This window comes from Amblyomma americanum, chromosome 9, assembly GCF_052857255.1.
Source record: "Amblyomma americanum isolate KBUSLIRL-KWMA chromosome 9, ASM5285725v1, whole genome shotgun sequence".
Classification (NCBI taxonomy): domain Eukaryota; kingdom Metazoa; phylum Arthropoda; class Arachnida; order Ixodida; family Ixodidae; genus Amblyomma; species Amblyomma americanum.
Window position 1 is genome coordinate 35,113,622 of NC_135505.1, and position 21,500 is coordinate 35,135,121.

Consider the following 21,500-nt stretch of genomic DNA (forward strand, 5'->3'; position numbering starts at 1 on the left):
CCGGAGCCCTTCACTACGGCGTCTCTCATAGCCTGAGTTGCTTTGGGACGTTAAACCGCTACAAACCAACCTGTTTTCTGTTCTCGTCAACTTGCTCTCTTTTTACTGCCATTTACGTGTACTCGTGCTCAGAGTGTGGTAGCCACTTGAAGCTTCAGCTCCGCCTTTCCGGGCACTCGCGTTCCTCGTAAGTGGTAGCGATAACGCTTTCAGCAAGCGCGATAACCATTCCTGGGCGGCTAGGTCCGGCTCGCGAAGCTAACGGGAGCACTGACTGCCTCTGGTTGCAACGTAGCACCCAGCGGCGGCTTGAGAACAGTGACAAGAGGCAGTAGCACCGGGCTCCGCCGTCTCTATGCTACTGGAACACCGAATGAAAGCATCAGTGTGAAAAGCAAAATTAATCCCTTGAAGAAAAAACTCGAGGGAGCTCAGGCCGGCTTAGCGTTTCACAGTGCCGACAGCAAAAAACCGACAAGGTCAATAGGCTATTAGCGGCGCCAATGCGGAAACAGCTGGCTGAGATGAACCAACATGACCGCTGTCGAGCACAACGTCGTCGGAAATGTCAGTGTTATCATTCCAAAATGGCCACGTGAATTCGCGGTGAATGCAGGGGAAGGGAAGCAATGTGAAGGGTCGGTGTGTCGGCGGCCCGCGTGCTAGACGTGTAGATGTGCAGCTAAGTGGGGCTGAGACGAGAGCGGTAGAACGTATCGTTTGCATTTGTCTGAACCTTAAATTACATGCTGCTTTCTGATCCCTTACCTGTTATCCTCCTTTCTCTCTAAGACATTTCGGAGAAGGGTAGAAATGATCCAACAAAGGAGTAAACCGGGCTAGTTCGTGCATTCTCTGCGCCAAACAAACTGGTTCGGTTTGGTTTCTAGGGGTCTAACGTCCCAAAGCAACTCAGGCTATGAGACACGCCGCGGAGTGAAGGGCTCCGGAAATTTCGACCACCTGGGGTTCTTTAACGTGCACTGACATCGCACAGTACACGGGCCTGCAGAATTTCGCCTCCATCGAAATTCGACCGCCGCGGCTGGGATCGAACCCGCGTCTTTTGGGCCGGCAGCCGAGCGCCAAAACCACTCAGCCATCGCGGCGGCCCAAACAAACTGGAAAAAACTTTGCAAGTTGATCAACCTAGCAGATACGTTGGCATAATAGTGGGGAAACACGCAAAAGCTTTCGTTGATTGTACAAAGTCGTCTACGATATTCCATTATCGTGTGCATCATCATACAAAGGGCAAACTGTGCGCTGTTTGCAGGACAGGCTCAGAGAGCCTAATAGAGATATAAAAGATGGCGCAAGAAAGAACTTGCCTGCACACGTGACCACATGCCAGTGCACTGCCACTTCTGACAGGAACAAGGTTCTTAAACGCTGCAAGAACCAGCTTGAACGTGAATTATTTGAGGCATATACATTCATCAACGAGGGAAGAAGTGCGTCAGCACTCCTTCTTTTAACTTGAAAAGAAATCAGATTTCTTGATGGTTGATTGCTAAGAATCTTACCACCTAGTTTTAAGGTTTCATGTTGTTATCATGTGTGGGTTTTTTATACATTGCCGTTGCTGCAATAAATTGCTTTCAGTTAACAGTGAGCGCCCGTGTATGTCCCTTCTTTTCTTGGTCCCATCTGCTGCAATGTTTCTTATGCAAATATAGAAATGATTATGATGATACGCTTATTAGCACAAAAGCAGCCTTGACTGAAGAGGGTTATTGCACAAGTTATCTTTTATATAGGCAAGATGGGATCAAACTGACAATTTTGAATTATTTCACTCCAAAAGAACCGAGCACCAGGCGAAGAGAAGTTCGTACGTATTGCACAATCGCTGGGTGCTGGTTATACTACGGGTCGAACCCCGCACCTGCCGCATAGAAGGCGGATGCTGACACTACTAGGCAGATGATGCGGCCTATATAAAGGCGAGAACATTTTATGAGCCGCCTTTAGTAACTTATGTAGATCAATGGCCGAGAGAGAGGAAAGACTGCGGAAATGCTACGAAGCACGCATGAGGCAGGAAAGAAGAACTTGCGAACTTTAGTACAGTGGTTGTTTCTTGCATGAGGATCAAACAAAAAGGAACCTTTTCAACAAGAACAAGCACGCCTTTCAGCAGCAGGGATGTGGTCTGTGTTGTGTATTTCATTAGTTTAATCGAAAACAGTGGAAAACGAAGACGTACAGCGCATGCTTCCAAGGAGTGGTTAGAGTGTGCTGCTTCATGGTACGCAGACGCCGGACGCGACGTTCCCTGAGTGTGGGCCGAAAGGCTATCTCTTCAAATGCCTGAAACCCTTATCAAGCACGCGCCAGGCATACTTTAAAAAGTGGTCTCGATATTGTCGGAGGGCTAAGTGGCTAGCGACAGTGGCTGATAGTTGTGCCGTTGAGCAATTGCAGTGCATGGGCTTATGTACGATACAGATTTGTGGTAGCCGCCGCGGTGGCTGAGTCAATAAAAAAAAAAAACCGTGGTGTCTGAGTGGTAATGGCACTCGGCAGCTGGCCCGAAAGACGCGGGTTCAATCCCGGCCGCGGCTGTCGAATTTCGATGGAGGCGAAATTCTAGAAGCCCGTGTACCGTGCGATGTCAGTGCACGTTAAAGAACCCCAGGTGGTGGAATTTTCCGAAGGTCTTCGGTACGGCGCCTCTCACAGCCGGAGTCACGTTGGGACTTTAAACCCTCACACACCATAAACCAGATTCAATGTGGCGTTTTAAGATCATCAACATTTATTTAAGACAATATTTGTAAATCAACACCACGCTCCTATGCCGCCGCGGTGGCTGAGTGGTTATGGCGCTCGGCTGCTGGCCCGAAAGACGCGGGTTCGATCCCGGCCGCGACAGTCGAGTTTCGATGGAGGCGAAATACTAGAGGCTCGTTCAATAAAACTTGTTGCTGGGCTAGTTGGTGACACATACTTGAATAAAGATGTAGCGCCATTCCCGTGCTCGCCTCCTTTGCGCTACATCTTTATTGAACTAGAGGCTCGTGTACTCTGCGACCTCACTGCACGTTGTGCGTGGTAGTGCACGTGTGCACGATCACCGCAGGGGGTCGAAATTTCCGGAGGTCTTCACTACGGCGTCTCTCATAGCCTGAGCCGCTTTGGAACGTTAAACACCCATAAACCATAAACAAAAAAAAACACGCTCCTACAAAGTACCGCGCGTTGGTGAATCACTAGATATCGCAATTTAGGGCTTCTCACTATCAACGCTTATCGCAGACATCTCCGATATCAGTTTTACAGAACGCAACCTGCATCTATGCATCCGACGCGGCTGTCTTAGGTTTCTACTATGCACAATTTCATTGCGAGGACATTAACATTCAAATAAGTGATTTCCAAATACTTCCTCAGATCCTGAAAAACTGCTTGCGCTTCTTTTTAATGCATCTTTTCTTGACGCCTCCAGCATTCCCTTCACGTTTTGCTTCGCTCTGCGCCGGTCAACAAAGCAGTGACAAAAAAGGGTCCTCTTTGTTGTCAACTGAGAATCCTCAGCGAATCAATATGGCAATGCCATCCTTGCAGACCTTTCAATTAGCCGACTAGGAGTATAAGGGGGGACCTCCTCACGGAAAATCGCCATGCTCAATCGCTTTTGTTGGTGGAATGATTCAGCGCATATCAAACGTGCTCCTGGAGCCGGACGTGTCGTGCACACGCGTGAAAGGTTTTCGGATATCAGCTTGCCTGGAGCCCAGAAGAACATCTCATATTTACATTGGCGGGATCTCCACTAAAATGGTCCCAATGTTATCGGCTGCAGCGGAAAAGTTCTCGTTACGATGGATTTTTCTTGCCTTAGTTAATGGAGGCGTTCTGCACGGAGAAACCGAAATCATGTCCAAGTAATGTCGGACGGCAGAGTGGGCCAGGGATCAAGCATGGGTTAATGGCATCCTAGTCGAAATAGAGAGTAAGAAATGGGCTTGGACAGCACTGTAGTGCAAAGGCAAGATAACCAATGGTCCTTACTGCTAATAGCATGGATTCCAAGGGAAGGGAAGCTAACAGGGGGCGGCAGAAAGTTAGGAGGGCGGTTTAGACTAAGAAGTTTGTGGGGATAGGGCGAGCGCAGCTGGCACAAGAACAGGGTCAATTAGATATGGGAGAGGCCTTTGTCCTGCAGTGGAGGAGTCGTTCTAAAGACGTTGACGAGCTAGACAGGTAATTGAAAACGACAAATAAGAATATTTTTTCCTGAAGGAATTCGGTAAAACGCAGAATGGAAAGCGTACGATGTGGAACGAAGCGCACAAAATTCTGCGCTGAGGGGGTAAGCAAATGACGATGGTCAATGAATGTGTGGTTTAACGCCCCCAAGCCAGCTACACTTTGTCATTGACGCCCGTTTGTAAAGAGCGCCAGATTAATTTCGAATGCCCGGGGTTATTTAACAAGACACGCATTGACAGCGCAGTGCTCGTTCTGGTATTTCACTCTAGGAACGTAGTTTTCCAAGCGGAGATTCTGCCCCAAAGCTTCGCGCTACACTGCAGAACGGCGTAGGAACCGCGGCGTGTGATAGGGCAACACCGACGTAAATGCTGTTTAGTTTCACCTGCTGCTGAGTACAGAGTGGGCAGCCAGTCGACAGCGTGCACCAATCGGGAGACAGGATATCCTCGGCGACTGCGCAGCAGTGGGCTCCAGACCAGGGCAGGCACGCGGACGCCACCTTCCCATATTGTTCCCTTGGATCCTCGAAGGGGCCAGTTCGAGCCGGCATTAGAGATAGGACCCCATGGACTGCCTCCATTGTCACTGGCGAACACCACTACGCTGTTAGATAGCATGCCTCGCTGGTGCAGTTCACTGAAGAGCCGCCCGATGGACTCATCCAGCGCGTCTATGGTGCCTGGAATGGAATAACATACAAGAAGCAGCTTTCAGCCAATCCTTCAACATAGGAATGTGTGATGGAGGTGCTGCGCCGGTATAGGATATTGACGTAAGAAATGCAGCGGCCGCATTTATTTGGCCACTGTGCAGGGGAGAAGTTTCCTGACTTCCGCTTGTGAACTACTGTTTTGCACTAGCACGAAACACGAGCTAAGACCGCTGCATTTCGTTGCTGTAGGCGGCGTTAGGCCGATGCTGCAGCAACAATAGCAGTTAGGCTGGTAACATGTATTGATGGCTGCATTTTCTGAGCGAGACTGACGTGCGCAGCGTCACAGGCTGGCCTGAAATTTCTACAAACCGAATTCTTTATCTGTTAGCCACGGCTGACGAACGGGACGACAAAAACAAGAAACGGACATAAGCAGCGCTTGTCTATTCTTTTCTCTCGTCCCGTTTGTCAGCTCTGCTTTGTCGTTTCGTTGAACATATACCAATCAGCCCGACTTACTCTTATTGGATGTACTTTTTGCCAACATTTTGCCGTGTATGGTTATTGTTGGATTGAAGTTGGCTGAGCTGTTCTTGTATGAGTTTGTATGCTAGGGATTTTCTTACATAATCCTTCATAGCTTTCAGAGCGCGTCGTCCTCTACACCTTTCTCGTGTCCGTTTTAAAATGCGCCTCCTTATGACCAAAAACAACATGAATATATAAATGAAAATTTTTTTGATAAATTTTAAAACACCTAGTGACTGGGTGGTGCTGATGAAACAACCCTAGCACTTCTTATCTGAACCTTATTAGGGATGACGACTGTGGACCCAGCGTGAGAGAGTTTTTCTCGACTAACGACTCCAGACGAAACACGTAGCATGGTTGATGTTCGTCCCAGGTGTCTGTCGGCCACCCGCTACTGGCGTAGTCGAGCACTTTTCTTAGTTCCCCACCTAGTGCAATGTCTTCGGAAACGCTTCGTGCTACAGCAAGGGCTAAGCTATCTGGTCAGAGAACCAACAACTAGAGCTGCAATGCCCTTGCAGTACTGGAATGTTTATTGCTCTAAATTTGCTACTTCTTTCCAACCCATCATCAGTCAAATCATCCATCGAATCAATCATGTGCCCTGATCTGCACTCCCTCATGTAATACCAATTTAAAAGAGCCTTTGAGGTTGCAATAAAAAAATAAAACAAAATATATTTCAAGACGCCTTTGTTATCTAGCGCCGCTATCGTACGAGTAGCCTTGCTGTGCCCCGAACTTCACAGTGGCCCCTGTGTGCTGTGCGATGTCAGTGCGCTTTAAATAACCCCAGGCTTTCAAAAGTATTCTGGAGCTCTCCACTAAAGCACCATTTTCTCTTTTTTCTTTCACTACCATCTTCCACCCTTTTTGAGGTGACAATAGAGATCTGAGACAATTACTGCGCCATTTCTTTTCATCAAAACAAAATAAATCTCAAACATTCTCGGCAAAAATTTTTGAAATTTTGCAATTTTTAAGATAATGCTATCGAATTTTGAAGGTAATGGTCAATTCTTCTTATATGTAGCAAAATCTTTCTTTTAAAGTATTTATAGATCGCATCTACAAGTTAAGCCTGCAAAAGAAAAAACAATGGGGAACGTTTTTACGTTAATAAAAACGTCATTAGGGGAAAAAATGCAAGACTGCCGTCTAGTGATCGGCGGATATATTGAGTATTGGAGTGAAATATTACAGTATATTAAAAAGGTTTGCTAAAAGGATTCCCGCTCAAAAGTGCTTTTGTCCGGAATTGTTGGGAATGCCTTTTCTCTGATTCTCTTTAGAAGCAAAACTTCCTGTGAACAGAAATTTGGGCTTTTACACAATGCCAAAATACGAGTTAGAGCATCTCCACTGCGCGCAGTTGTTCTCGGCAGGCGTCAAGGCGTGAGAAACAAACGTGATTGGATACTCCACACCGTTCGGTAACGCATGAAACAAAAAGTTACAAAGCAGTACGCTGACAGATCACATTACAATCTCAGCTGTTTGCTGCATCATGTGACTGAGTGGCTGGACTTGGAGTTCAGCATTTGTTTCGTGGCCAAAAACTCGTCATTGAATTTGATCATCCAGGCCAATCGTTTTCTCTTTCGAAGTAGCTTGTAGCATAGATCAGGCGTGGAAGATAAATTATTTAATAAATTCCCGTAATTGTTTAGCAAACATTGGTAAATGTTTAACTCAAAGGTATTTATACGCTTGGGGGCATGGATTGCCCTCAGTTTGCTTTTGGTGGCATGTATTCCCTGCGGGTTTATCTTGTGTGCGAGGTAAGATACCGAGCATTGGGAGAATTTTTATTTTTCTACCTTTTGATTGTAATATTTGACTCATACAGTCGATCTAAAGCTACGCCAACTCTTTTTCGAAAATACCTTACGTGTCGGCTATGTACAATTACATCGCTGATATTGCGCCCTTACATTCCTAATGCCCATAAATATCTTATCGAGCAGAAATTGGAACACACTGGAGCAATTGTCATCCCTTTGGGAAGTCAGGTGTTACAATGGAGTCGTCTCTGGGTCTTCGTTTGAAAACAGCTTTGTATTCAGGGCTAAGCAGCCCAGGGTGCTATGCGGAGGGCAAGTTGACACTTTGCTCTCTGCACTAACACTCCCACAGCGGGATAGGTTAGTGGGCCTTTTCTAAGACTGCTTTGACGGTAAATCTCAATTCGCCAAAAACTGAGTTTATCACCTTTATTTCTTTCGACGACTACTAGTGCAGTTTCTGAGTGAGTCGCAGGCAAAATTTGTTGGGCCATAGGGCCAAACGTAACTGCGTGTCCGGAATTCTGCAACCTGACAAATAACTTATAAAACAGACTACGCAGCTCTAATCAGTGTTAAAACTAACAGTAATTATTAAGAGCTAACTATGGAATATTAGTTAACAAGCCTATTAAATAGCATATATTGGCTGTGTTCTGATGTTCTACACGGCTGACAGTGATATGCCGACAAAACAGTCTTCTATCCGAAAAAGTCTATATTTAGGAAGTTCAGAAATTCTTAGGTGTAACATGCGATATATACGAACCTCTTTTTCCAAACGCTTGATGCAATAAGAAATGCATGAGCCTAGGTTTTAAAAATACGGGTGCTCAATCTCCTTGAACAACAAATTCTCCAACAACCAAAACCTAGTCGAAAAAAAAATTCTTAATCACTCGCAAAGTCGAAAGCAATGTTGGAACACCGCGCCTTGGTTTGCAACCGATTGCTTGCGATGCGCTATCCTGCAGGCGCCTTAAAATGTGAGCCCCTGAATGTTTAACAGGTTTTTGTTCAACAGGGTTAAAATATTTAACAAGAGTAGCATGTTTAACTGGGTTAACATTGATGACCAAGGAAGAACTGGCGCCTGATGTCCACTCTTTTTCTTGCTTCTTTCATCATTCGCAAGTTTGTTAATTTGTATGGGCGTGCGTGCATTTTATCGCACGTTTGCCCGCTCTTTATTTCTCGTTCTCGCTCGCTATATTGCCCGCATAATCGTTCGATATCTCAAGCACTTGTTCGTGAGTTCGCACGCCGCACCCGTTCGTAATTACGTTTGTTCTCTCGCTACTAAAGCATTCGTAGGGCCCGCTGTGTCTCCCTTTTATTTTCTTCTTCTTCTTCACCTTAGTAAACATGGCATATACCCACGCATGGAGATCGACTAAGGTACAGTAGAGACTGCCAATTAGGTACGTACTTGCGCGGGGAAAAATAGACGTGAGAAGACTGAATCCAGGTAGAAATTGGAAAATTCAAATGAATTAAAGAAATGTGAATTACCAGGAATAGAATCAAGCACTTTTGGACATGCGACAAAATTTTGTATACAGCTAACAAGGTAATCGATCAGTTGCACTTATGTAATCATGAAGATGGCCGAAAACACTGCGTAACGGGAATCCCTTTGCGCTCTCACCGAACGAGAGAAGAACTGGAAGAGACAGAGAGAGTCCAAACCTCGAAAGAGTGACCTCCAAATACTGCTTTCTCTGAACTCCGAACCGCCGGCGAAAGAGACGAAAATGATCAATTGTTTCAACTTGCCCACATGATACAGAAAGCTTTGTCGCAGCGAACCCACATCTGCATAAGTACAAATTTAAGTGAGCGATTCTGTATCGCAGAAGCGTCATTGACACCTCACAAAGCCTTGATTTACTTCACCGGATATTTCATGGGTACATTAGGTGGTGAAAATCAACGGTACTGAGCAATGGATAACTCAAGCTGGCTGAAATATGTTGGAAGCGCTGGAAACGTGAAGTTTCTAACAGAATGAGAGGGACGGGGTAGATTACAGGAGCGCTGAGAGCTGACCCTGCCAATAAATCAGCCACCTCGTTAACATAGACATCCGATTGCCAGGTACCCAGAAAAAGCGGATCTCCGCACTGTGTGCGGAACAAAAAAAACCTAAGCGAACGATTCAATAAAACTTTTCCCAAGTTTTGGAGAGAGACTAGAACTGAAAGGCAGTCTGCAAGAATAAGAACCCGTGCTACATGCCTATGAAGCTTGAGAAGAGCCAAAGCAATGACCAGAAACTCTGCGAAGTATATAGGAGTATAATCAGGGATACGAACGGAATAGCTCCAAGCCAGCTCCTGCGAATATATCCCAATCGCCACCTTCTCACAGCTGCCGAAGGCATCAGTGGAGATAACAGTGTGATGAGGAAAATTCTGTAGGTGTTCAGAAAGAAGAACACTTCGGATATTGGCGGGCATATGTTTCGCATGGGACGGGAAAATATGGTCGTAATAGAAGGCGGGGTTAGCGTGCCTGTCTGCAACTTGTTGCAAGGAGATCAGATTAACCTAAAGCGGGGCTAACAGATTCTGCGTGAACCTAACATGCGGAAGCTGATAGCGTGGCCAATGATTAGTGAAAAAGAGGTGTGGTTGGGATAGAAAAATGGGAATGCTAACGCCGCGGGCCGGGTCAAAGGACCTGAGGAAAGTGCGCACTATTAGAAGTTGGAAGCGGGAAAAGAGATCGGGGATACGGGCTTTCAGGTAATGGACCGCGTTTGAAGCTGATTTTGGGAGTCCGAGGCATAGCCGTAGGGCACGCCTTTCCAGTAACGCTAATGGCTGCAGCCTGTAATTTGCCCTACCAGAGAACAGGACGCAACCAAATTCCAGAATCGGTCTCATATAAGCCTTTTAGAGCAACTGTAACGTGTCGCGGCGCATGCCAAACTTTTTACTGCCAACTCGTGTCAGCTGGCCCAGAGCACGTTCCCCTTTAAAAACATTATTCTTAATATCGTGTCGACAGTCCAAACTTTGGTCGTAAGTAACAACTAGGTATTTAACCGACTCCTCCTTCGGAATTGGAGTGGAGCGGTATACTAGCAATATACAAAGGAGTGTCGGGCGGAAATAACAGCACGCCACATTTGCTGACATTAGGTGATAAATTAATTTGGTTCAACCAGACTTCATTAGCATTCAGGCATGCCTGCAAATACTCGTAGAGTGCATGAATATTCTTTGCTGATGCAAAAAAACTATATCATCTGCGTACATAAAGTGTAATGTTTGGATCAATGGGTATGTCCCGAACCAATTTGTTGAAAACCAGTGGAGACAGAACAGATCCTTGCGGCACACCTCTTGATTGAACATAGCAATTTGAGCAGGAAGGTCCGTCTGTACAGAAGAAAAATCTATCCTTTAAAAATTCACAAATCCAAGCATAAATGTAGTGCGCTGGATGTAGCTAAGCAAGGTTGTTGATAAGGACCGTGTGCTCAACGCTGTCATAGGCTTTAGCAACATCAAGTGTCGCCAAGGCCGGAACTTCTCTCTTGCGCATTGAGAGTCGTATTCGACTCTCGAGATCAACATGCGCAGACCATATGGAACAACCGCGACTAAAGCCAATCTGTGCGGAGCTGAGGCCGTTAACGTGATGAACATGCTCTGTGAGGAGACTGTGTACAGCTCTTTCCATTAGCTTTACTAAATTTAAGGTTAAAGCAATCGGCCGAATATTGTCTAATTGAGCTCCATTCTCTGCATTGTTCAAAAGTGAAATTATTTTCGCAGTTTTCCAGTTGTGAGGAATCCAAGAGTTCTCCAATGAGACATTTACAATATCCAGAAGGTGAGTAGGAAAGTCTTGCGCTAAAATCTTTGACATGCCCACAGTAGCCCCATCAGATCACAGAGCAGCAGAATCGAGGAAACAATTGGCAGGAGCTCCGACACGTCGACCTCAGGATAGTCCGAGCTGGGGGTGAGAGTGTGCAAAGGTTCCGTTTTCTGCACTTGGAAACATAAAGCCAGCCCCTCTGCGATACGTTCAAGGTTTTGCCTAGCTTCCTGCGGAGACAATACCATTGACTTTATGCGGTTCGAGGCCGGAGAGTTGTTATTCTGCGCCATGAATCTATATGAAGCCTTCTTATTCTGGAGTATAGATTGATACGTGTTTAAATTTTGATTATAATCCTCCTTTGCTTCTTTAACAGTTTTTTTGAAAGATGCAGAGAACTTATAATTTATCCAATTAGATGAATTATAGGAAAGGCTTTTCCAGGCTGCTTTTCTACGACGATAAGCTTTCTCACACTCCTCCGTCCACCAAGGCGACGGCTGTCTAGCAGGGGCAGTAGCGCACACAGAGAATACAGAGCTCTCAGCAGCATCTTGCAGAAAGGAAATTGCCCGCTGAGCTATTTCTGCTCGACCTGAGTTAACTATGGAGGGAAGCGAGGCAGATATAAATTTTTCATACGTAATGTGGTTTACAAATTTCATGGTTGCACCACCTTTTCTGATAGGCGAGGATATAATAGAAAAGGTTATTGGAAAGTGGTCACTAGATGTACCTGAGTCTTCAGTTGACCATGCAGATACGCCAACCCCACGAGATGCTAATGTTAAATCTATGATTGAACGGGATCCTCCTCGCATAAAGGTTACTGCTCCGGAATTACAGCAGCGCACTGCATTCATTGACATCCAGGACCACAGAAGCTGGCCGCAGGAGTCAGAGCGACTATCCCAGGCACTGTGGTGCGAATTAAAATCTCCTGTGATGACTGTGCTGTTTGTGCCGCTCAGTAAGGTATCCAAACAGTCTGTCCTGTGAACACCGATTGGGAAGTAGACGTTAGCAATAGTGACTTTGGCGCACTGTGGAAGGGAGATTTCAACCGCCAACAACTCACAGTCAGGGCGCATAACTGTCTGCGAGATTGATGTCCGGTGACATATTTTCGTAGAGATCATAGTTATTAACCCACCACCCCTGCCATTAACGCGATCTACCCTGAAAACACGAAATTTTTTAAATGTGAATGGTTTAAGTGGAGAGAGCCACGTTTCTTGCAAAATTATAATATCTGGATTATGTTTATGAAGAAGTAGTTCAAGATCCGCGAGAGAAGAAAGTACGGAACGACAATTCCATTGCAGAACTTTTAGACCCACCATGATTATTGGCTGATGAACGAGGCAGCAACAGCCTCCTTCAGCACATCAGTCTGGCGTATTACTTTGGGGGGTCCTTTCTTTGCTTTGATTTGCGGAACAGCTGACTTCGAGGGTGAGGAAGAAGCTCCAAGCTTCTGGGAAGGACTGAGCATTGCAACGTCCATGTTACAGATATCTACGTGAGAGACACTGCCTGGAGTGCTGTTGGCAGGCGGGACTTGGGATGTGTCAGGAGGCGACATGCAATGACTCTTACTAGCAGCACAATTTGGGAGCGATGCTCGCGTCGCCGCCGAAACAGATGATTAAGAAGGCAGAGCTTGGCCTGCAACAAGTTGAGATACAGCCTCGATCGGTGAAATGGCACAGCATTCGCTCAACCACCACAGAAGAGACTTTTCTACTGAGGACACTATCGAAGTAGTCAAGCTTGACTCTATACCCGCAACAGAGCTTCGCGCACGGCTGGCATATATATTATTCTTCCGATCCAGAAGTGCATATGCATCTGCTCTCGAGCATCGCTTCGCTTGAATTATATCTAACAGGCTTTATTCGTCAGCTCGCTTCGAACAGTTGACATCATCAGCTGAGTGGTTGCACTTGCAGAGGCAACACTCGGGCTGATCAGAAGCGCAGCTGTCATCCGAATGCCCTTCTCCACAAACAAGGAATCGGGTCGCCGATTTACACGCTTTACCACTGTGACCAAACCGCCAACAGTTGGTGCATTGAAGTGGACGTGGTTGCAGAGGATCCACACGATACACTACTGTCCAGACCTTGAGCTCAGAAGGACAGGAGGAGCCAGCAAAAGTAGTTATAACTGATTCTGTCGCTACACCCACAACATTTAATTCTCTACTGCACCGGTAGACAGAAAGAACCCCCACAGCTGCATCCTGAAACTCCTCCAGTATTTACTGCGGTGAAGATGCTGGGTCCACTCCACGAACAATGCTTTCGAGCATGCGAGCTGTTCAAGGATGAATGCTTTCACCGCTAATGACTGAAAAATTTTGCCCTGGAGCAGGTCTGTGACGCAAGTAATGTCAGAGGAATTGAAAACAATGCCTCTACGGCCGAACGGTCGCACCTCAGAGATCTGGAGGTAGTGGGTAGTTAGAGACCTTAGCTCCCGCTGAAGAACTTTAGAGCTTTTCATATTGATCATTGCCTCACCGATCGGCACGAGAGCCATAGGGATGACGTCAATTCCATTTTTCCGAAAAAGGTCCAGCGGCAAGCTTTGGGTGGGCCGCCCGAGGAGGCTCGTTGCACCTATGCTGTCCCGTCGATAACGGTGTTTGGTTTATGGTTTATGGCGGTATAACGTCCAAAAGCGACTCAGGCTATGATGTACGTCGTAGTGAAGGGCTCCGGAAATTTCGACCACAGGAGGTTCTTTAACGCGCGCTGACATCGCAGAGTACACGGGCCTCTAAAATTTCGCCTCCATCTAAATTCGACCGCCGCGGCCGCGATCGAGCCCCCGTCTCCGGGTCAGCAGCCGAGTGCCATAACCACTGAGCCACCGCGGCGGCGGTGACGGTGTGATGACGACTTTCAACAGCGGGAGGTAACGCGAAAATGAACCTATGATTATAAACAGAACATATACAAAATGTACAGCATACTAAACATAGTGGCAAATGAGACGGGACTGGCACACAGGGAAATCTTCCCTCCTCGGCATAGCCGAAGATGCAGAGCGTCTAAACCTTGCGCAGAACGACGAATTGGGCTCCCGGGCTCGGTTTTAAACTCACGGGAGTCCATTTCACATTAAGGGGGCATCTAATAGCAGCAAACCTCAGCACGATTGCATACTTGCCGCTTGCAAGCCGCTTTAAATTTAATAGTGCCAATAACTCTTCCCCAATGCGCAACCGCAAAAAAGTCATGAAACCAATTACAAAATTCGATGTACAGAGCGATCTCCACAGACAAGAATGGCTCTCCGAATCGGGCGTTTGGCCCTACAAACACGTACAAGCGCAAAAAAACACAAACACACGAAGAAAGAGACTGAGACACTACGACCGCTTATTTCCAACTGAAAACTGTTTATAGAAACACATTAAATCGTCCTTGCTGCATGACGTCATCTGACCACGCTGCCGACATGAAATGGCCACACTCAGGAAATTAATTTCTTTGGCTGTCAGTGCAACAGATGGTGCGCTGACGCATGACACACCCGGTTTCCTAATCAGATCTGCTTCTATTATTTCTCTTACATCCTGGCATTCACGCTTGGCTACTATCTTGCACGCGCTGAAGAACGGTTTAAATGACTTTTTGTTCTTTTCAGCGCAGTCACAGCAATGTACAGACAGATTTCCGTCTGTATATTGCTATGACTGCGCTGAAAAGAACAAAAAGCCACTAAAGCCACAAAAAGCCACAAAAAGCCAAGTGAACGCGCTTTGGATGTACGCTGTGTTGTTCGCCGCTCACAGCGTGATTCCTGCGTGCCCGCACGGCCCCACTGCGCCCGAACGAGACGAGCGGGAGGCGCTGCCGTCGCGCGCTATCTGTTGGGGCAATCGCGTACATTGCGAGGAGGAGGAGGGAAAGGAAGGATTTTTCGCTCACGGCCAACGCCGACGACACCGGCTTTTCTGCGACACGAGGCTCTTAACGCTACCACGTTAATAAGCTAAGAAACAATACCAATTGAAACATGAGTTGTTTTTTGTGCCATGTACAGAGGGAGTGGTCTAGAGTATTCCTTTCACATGCGGCAAGAATTATATAGGACAGATGGGGAAGTGCATAAGCACTCGCTTGGCCAACCTAAAACGTCTTTGAAAGGTGCTCCGTCGTCTAACTTGGCCCCATATTACAGAGACTGTAATCTTAATGAACGCAGTGTGCCCAAAGTGTGGCATAAAAAAGCATGCAGTCCGCTTCATGATAAGGCTAAGATTATGTTCAGACATCAAGATATAATGACTAAGGAATTGAGCGAAGCATATTGTACTTACAAAAATAGCGGCACGTGCGTAAGCACACCGTCAATAACCATTCATGATTGTGAAGCTTCATATTTGAATTCATAGCAGTGTCTTTTGTGGTTTTTGTGGAGAGAGGCTTGTCACATAAGAGAGAGATTGTCAGAGAGAGATAGAGATTGTCACAAAAGAGTATAATAATCAAGTATGTTTCAATAAACTTTCAGTGTTTAGTAAGCGCTTCTCCATCCGTCTCTTCTTGTTCCCTGTCCCGCTGTCGGAGCGCTAGTAAATGTTTCGAACATGAACCAACTAGCTCAAATTTCAGTGCTACTTCATTTTTTTCTCACACTGTAATGAAAGAAAAGCCCCAATTGCCACAGCAGCTGGATTAACACGCGCTTGGGTATTGTATTGATAGGGAGGGCAACTCAACCTATGGTACATCACATATTTTACTCTGAAGGAATTGAAGAAATTTACTTTTAATATTTTGCATTTAAACACATCTTTCAGCCAAGTTTTCAACGCCACGCTTTTGCATTCTTGATATTCACTGGCCACGAAAAGATGTTCGGCTTGCATGCATTACAAAATGAATAATTCGCGATGATCTGCAGTCTGAATAAAATTATTTTTAACTTTATCATCTGATGCTTGATCGTTTACAGGTTTCTAGCAAGGGGTGTTAAAAATTTCTGCAATCAGAGAACATGGCTTTTTTTGTTAATGAAACTTACGTGCTTCTGAATTTTTGTCAAGCTTATGGGCTCCAGTGTTTGCAAATTGCAGGAAACTACCGTAATAACAAACACGTGATATTAGTGAAGGAAGCTTTTATCGTCGCGGTTCTTTTCTTTAGATTAGCCACAATTATACGTGAATTATTTTATTGTCCGAACGCACACATTGAATTCTAGTGTACGAGGCGGCAGTCACTTATGTCACTTACCTGGCTATATGTCGCTCGCAGGGCCTTGGTTCCTTTTATTTCTGCGGATCTCTTTCGCCAAGTTTCTTTCCTTTTTTTGCAACATTAACTCATTCGCATCATGATTCAGTTCAAAAGAATTCCAGCAACAGCGTGTTTCTGATTTCATGTTTCTGAAGAAACTCGGTTTTGTCGGACAGCCACATTACTAGCTTTGTTCCAGAATTCCCCCAGGCCCATCAGCAATTCTTGAGAAGCTGACTGGAGCTTTCATCAGGAAAGCCAACAATTTATATTTTTGTTGGTCAGCCCTCCACTCGACTTGGTATTTGTGATGACGCGCAAGGTTGGATGTTACTGCCGTGTTGCATCTGAATAGAGGACTCGCGAGCATGATGTGTAGCCTGATTGCGATGCTACTCGCACGGTGCATGGAAGCGTTATTCAGGCCACAGTGGTTTTCTCTACAATTTCCTTTCTATAATTCGCGAAGGCATTGCAGGCCGCTATAGATTGTCTTCAGATACAAAAAAAAATTAGCCCTGCACAGACTATAAATGTTCTTTAAGAGGACATTATCAATGTGTACATGAAAGACGCCAATATTTAAAAACTGGAACAAAAAACATTATCAATGTGAATCTGGGTACATCTTTTTCCTGGCTATTTTATGAGATAGGTGTGAATAGAAATTTTTGTCTTTGAAATATTTCTCACACTGAAATCTTGATAAGGTTAAAGAGGCGATCCTGTGTCTTTCTGTAAGCTATCCTCTGCTTTCTTAAAGCTGCAACCTACATCTTCTTTGAAAGAATAAGGAGTATTGTTCTCTACGCTGCCTGAGACGCTTTTACTACCATGCATCATGAATTCGAAGCGTGTTCTCACACCTTGGCCATTACATACAAGGTGTCTTCTTTTGATGAATGGGCAACTGTTATTCCTCCAAACACCATTTAGGTTCATATATTCGAACTTGAGCGGCCAGACTTGCTCATCGCCTATGCCCTGGCGCCTCATGACAGAGGTGCGTTCATGAAAATATGTCAGCGTCCTTCTTGCAATGACCCTGTCCTGTCTACAACGCAGCTGAGACATTAAAATTCCTTTTGTCTTGATTGTGCAGCCCTGAAGAAAGATTCTCGGATAAAGCACTGTTCCTGTCACCTATTGAACAAGCCCTCTCTTCGAATGAAGGGGGTTGTTACGATGTGATTAGACGAACTTCTATGAAACGAAAGCTGTAAATCTTTCCAACGAAGCGGTCAGCAGCTGAGCAGTCGATGGATCAATGCACGCAGGCGAGCCGTATAGAGCGCGGTTGGCTCGCGCTTTCACAGGTGCCGAGTTCTTGCTGGCAGTTGTGTTGTATAGAGAATGCCGGTGGCAGCTGCTTCATGAAAGTCTAATTAAGAGGCTCCCTGAGGCACACGCTGAACAAAAAATTGCCCGTATCTTGTGATACCATGCCTGAATTGTTTCTTGCGGAAAATGCCTACAACAAATGGCATCTTTTCGACTGACCTCAAGCTGTTAGCGAGAAATGGCATCTGCCCTCTCCTTTAACCGTTTCGTGTTGCATAAAACATAAAAAAATAATGTGGATTAGCCCAATTAATCCAGGATATACCGAGCGAAAGCGAGATTGGAGTCTCCAGTGGCCCACGGAGCCGGTTGTGCGCCTTTCCTTTCGTGAAAATGAACCGTCTTTGCAAAGTTGTCAACGCCCATGAACTCTATGATCGCTGTTGGCTCACTTCTTTTTTTGGTTTTTGAGTGAAGGAAATCGCACAGTAACCGTCTCACATATCTCGGTGGACACCCGAACCGCGCCGTAAAGGAAGGGATAAAGGAGGGGGAGAAACAGGAAAGAGAAAACTGAAAATTGAAATTTGGATTTTGAGGAAAGGCGCGGCGCTGCGCAGCGGCAGAACTCCTGTGGCTCGGTGCTACTAGTGGCGCATGCGCAGTAGTGACTAGGGAGCGAGAGAGTGAGAGAGAAAGACGGAGTCGGCGGCGGTCACCTGCGCCATTCGTGACGTCACTCGTGCTCCGACACACGCCGGCTCGCACGAAGCGCGGTGTTGACTAGCGTAGTGAAGCTTTTCGCTTCAATAAAATTACCTTTTCTCTGAAAGCTCCCTACCCGCTGTTGTATATCTAACGAAAGCTCTTGCGGCAGTTGCCGTTGGCCGCCAGCACAAAACTCACGCGCAACTTGCTGAAAACATGCCGTTCCGCTCCTGCTAGCGACAACGCTACTCGGACGCCAGAATGTTGTAGCGTGTCGCCACCACTTTCACTCACCACTACGTGCCCGGTCTGGTGCCCAAGTTACAAAAAGAAAGCTCAATGCATGTTTATGGCGTGGCTGCCCTGAACGGCGGCCGGCCGGCCAAACAGCACACAGCAAGAGCCGCACGATAGCATCTGGTTTCTATGGAAATGCGATATTTTATGGATCATTCTGCTTCTCTCAGTAATGCTTCGCAGCTTGGCCGATGGATGACGCTCCAATCACTGGCTCGCATGAAGCAACGAGAGGGACATTTCATCAGGCCACTGGCGTCAAATGCAATTCCTTTTGTTATGGTCTGACCTATCTATACATTCCTTACAGCTACGAGGACGACCAAGCAAAAGGCAACGAGTAGTTCCAGGAGCATCGCAATCTTACAGCCCACTGTATGACACCACTAGTACGGCGGGCGTAGATAATAAAACGCGCAGGATGACATTCACAAACCTAGCCGGCTACGATCTCGCTCTGTCATACAGTAACAACGTCTCACCAGCTAGCAGTGTCCTGTTCCTGTCCCCGATGTAGGGAAATTTTGCCAGGTTTCTTCGAGGAGCGTCAGTTGTCAAATTCTTGGTTTGTCCGTGGGCAGCAGTGTGTGCCAAGTACATGAACAAGGGCTGCGACATAAAGTACAAGAGCAGAACATGGGAAAAATAAAAAAAATCTTGTAAACCGAATACCGTGTGGCCACGACGCGGAGTGGACTCTGACAACTTTAATACTCGCACGTATGCCACGAACACAGGCAGAATCACGGCACTCGGAGGCATTTTTAACGATATGATAATGCTGATTATTCAAGTTCCGCAGTTTTTTCCGGGGCAGTCAGGTCTTACCGCACATGATAGAGCACAAGCAAAAGCAGCATTCGGCAACTGAACCCGAAGTGCGCCTGCTGTCACTGCTTTTCTGCGCAACATATTTATTATGTTCTGTCTAGTTTCGAAAATATTTAGTCTATCTTTCTGTCGGACGATTCGTGCCGGCAAAAGAGCCCTGTTTCTGATTTTTTTACACCACTATACTTGCATGAACATTCTCCTAATCTCACCTTGCGGCAAATCAGCATAAGCGTTGTTTATTTTGCGATTCATCAGCGCTGCCACATACCCTAATGGGAGTAAACAAAACGGAGCATGCGGAAGATGCTCTTCATGGAGTATGATTTTATTGAAAGGAAGGGCGAAGCCTCATCACCTTACTCTACAGGGCACGGTCTAAGACATATTCGACTCAGCGTGTTTAGCATTGTTTCCAATCCTTCTAGCTGTCAGATTATGAGAACATTATGTGTTTTTTTTAACTTTTTTTCACGACAAGCTAATTTATTTTCGCCACAACTTTTTTGCACCATCTCGATTTTCAAATTTCGGAAATTCAGGCCCATGGACAGACCAAAGCCAGGATTTTACATCTAGATACTGAGAGACTCCGCATACTGGATGCCACCCAAACGGCTCCCTTTCACTGAGACAGCAGCGCATGGACGTCTCTTGCTGCTGAAAGTGCATATCAGCGGTAAAAAAAAACAACATTATTTCAAACGGAGATGAAGGTAGCGCACCTTTTCGGTGTCGTGATGACGGATGATGTCGACCGCTCTGTCGGTGAACAGTTGTGTCCTGTACACTCCGTCAGTATCGGGTGCGAGCACCTCGTTCTCCCACAAGTCGACGCCGCAACTAGTGTTCTGCAAGCAAGCGCAGAACGAACTGCATTATGTGTAAGTAGCGCATGTCAGTGCATCACGCCTGTCTAAACAAACTGTACTCTGCGACATGCAAACCGCAGCGAAGTATCGGCAGGCGATAAGAAACGAATGAAGGCCGACTCAGTTGCATCAGTTTGCCACAAACAAAGACGGATGAAGCTCAACAGTCGGGTTATAGTTGTGCACTGCTGCTACAGGCTGCGTAATATAGGCTCTGGTTATGAAATCCGAAATGTCTCTGACACAGCAACGATTTACGAATTATTTACAAAGTGTCCCCAGCGAAGTTACAGGCAGTGTGGAAGGCAAGAACCGCCAGTCTCCACAAACTGCGTCCTGCGTTGTAGATAAGCTGCAATGCAGCCAAAGAGGAATGAAAGTACAGCTATATCTGTTTCAATTTTCAAATAAGCTTGTTATGTGGTGCCTTGTCAAAGGTGTTAGTGAAATCTAAAAACAAAACATCAATATTTGCAGATTTGTCCAAAGCTACACCGAAATTGTGAATGCCGGTTACGATTTGAGTAGTGGTAGAAAATGCCTTCCTGAAGCCACGTTGAGCAGAGTTTAGGGGATCACCGGTGTTCAATATTGTCAGCATATTGCCGCGAAGCTTGCTTTTTGTCTGGAACCTGCTGCTCTCGCTCGCGGGGCGAACTTTTGGCTCAGTCACCCCCCGGCGCTGCTTCGCTTGGGGGATCTTCTTATCGCGGCAGGCACGCCGCATTATCAATTTTCTGGGACGCGAGACGCGACCAGAGTTATCTCGATTTTTCCTAGCCTCGCGCAAGTGTGCCTACTATGTTCTGGAACTTTCCTTGCCGCCTTTAAAATCGAGCACGGCTAAGAGCGGCGGGCATTCTGTTAGTCGACGACCGCCGAGCACGTTCGCTGCTATCGCCGCCGCTGAGTTTTCAGAGCTGTTCTTAGTGGGCGTAAGCCAGCCTATTAAAGTATTCTCTTACGAGCTGCTCTGTGCCTTCCTCAAGACCGGACCCCAGTCGGTGCTACGTGACCCCGGCGGAGTTCCCGTCACCACCTCATGACATCTGGTGGAGGTGCGGGGTACATGCACCCAACCCAACCTGGAAGATCCACCGTAGAGAACGAGAGTCAAGAAGATCCCGAGGTACGACACAGCCGCCGTCTTCAAGGCCTGCAAGCTCAGCACGGATTACTACCGGATCCTACTCGACAACGACAACAAGCTCCAGCGCCCACCATGACCGAG

General features: G+C 46.4%; 1 protein-coding gene across 7 annotated transcripts in view; it reads right to left on the reverse strand.

Annotated features, from left to right (window-relative positions):
• Positions 1 to 21,500, reverse strand: part of LOC144105750 (arylsulfatase B-like) — a 121,832-nt gene that overhangs the window by 7,222 nt on the left and 93,110 nt on the right. For all 7 annotated transcript variants that reach the window (XM_077638858.1, XM_077638857.1, XM_077638862.1 and 4 more), the window contains 3 exons: positions 20,123 to 20,248; positions 19,049 to 19,175; positions 4,604 to 4,900 (listed from right to left, as the gene is read on the reverse strand). In XM_077638858.1, the coding sequence (XP_077494984.1) occupies positions 4,604 to 4,900; positions 19,049 to 19,175; positions 20,123 to 20,248 (550 nt within the window). The remainder of the gene's footprint in view (positions 1 to 4,603; positions 4,901 to 19,048; positions 19,176 to 20,122; positions 20,249 to 21,500) is intronic.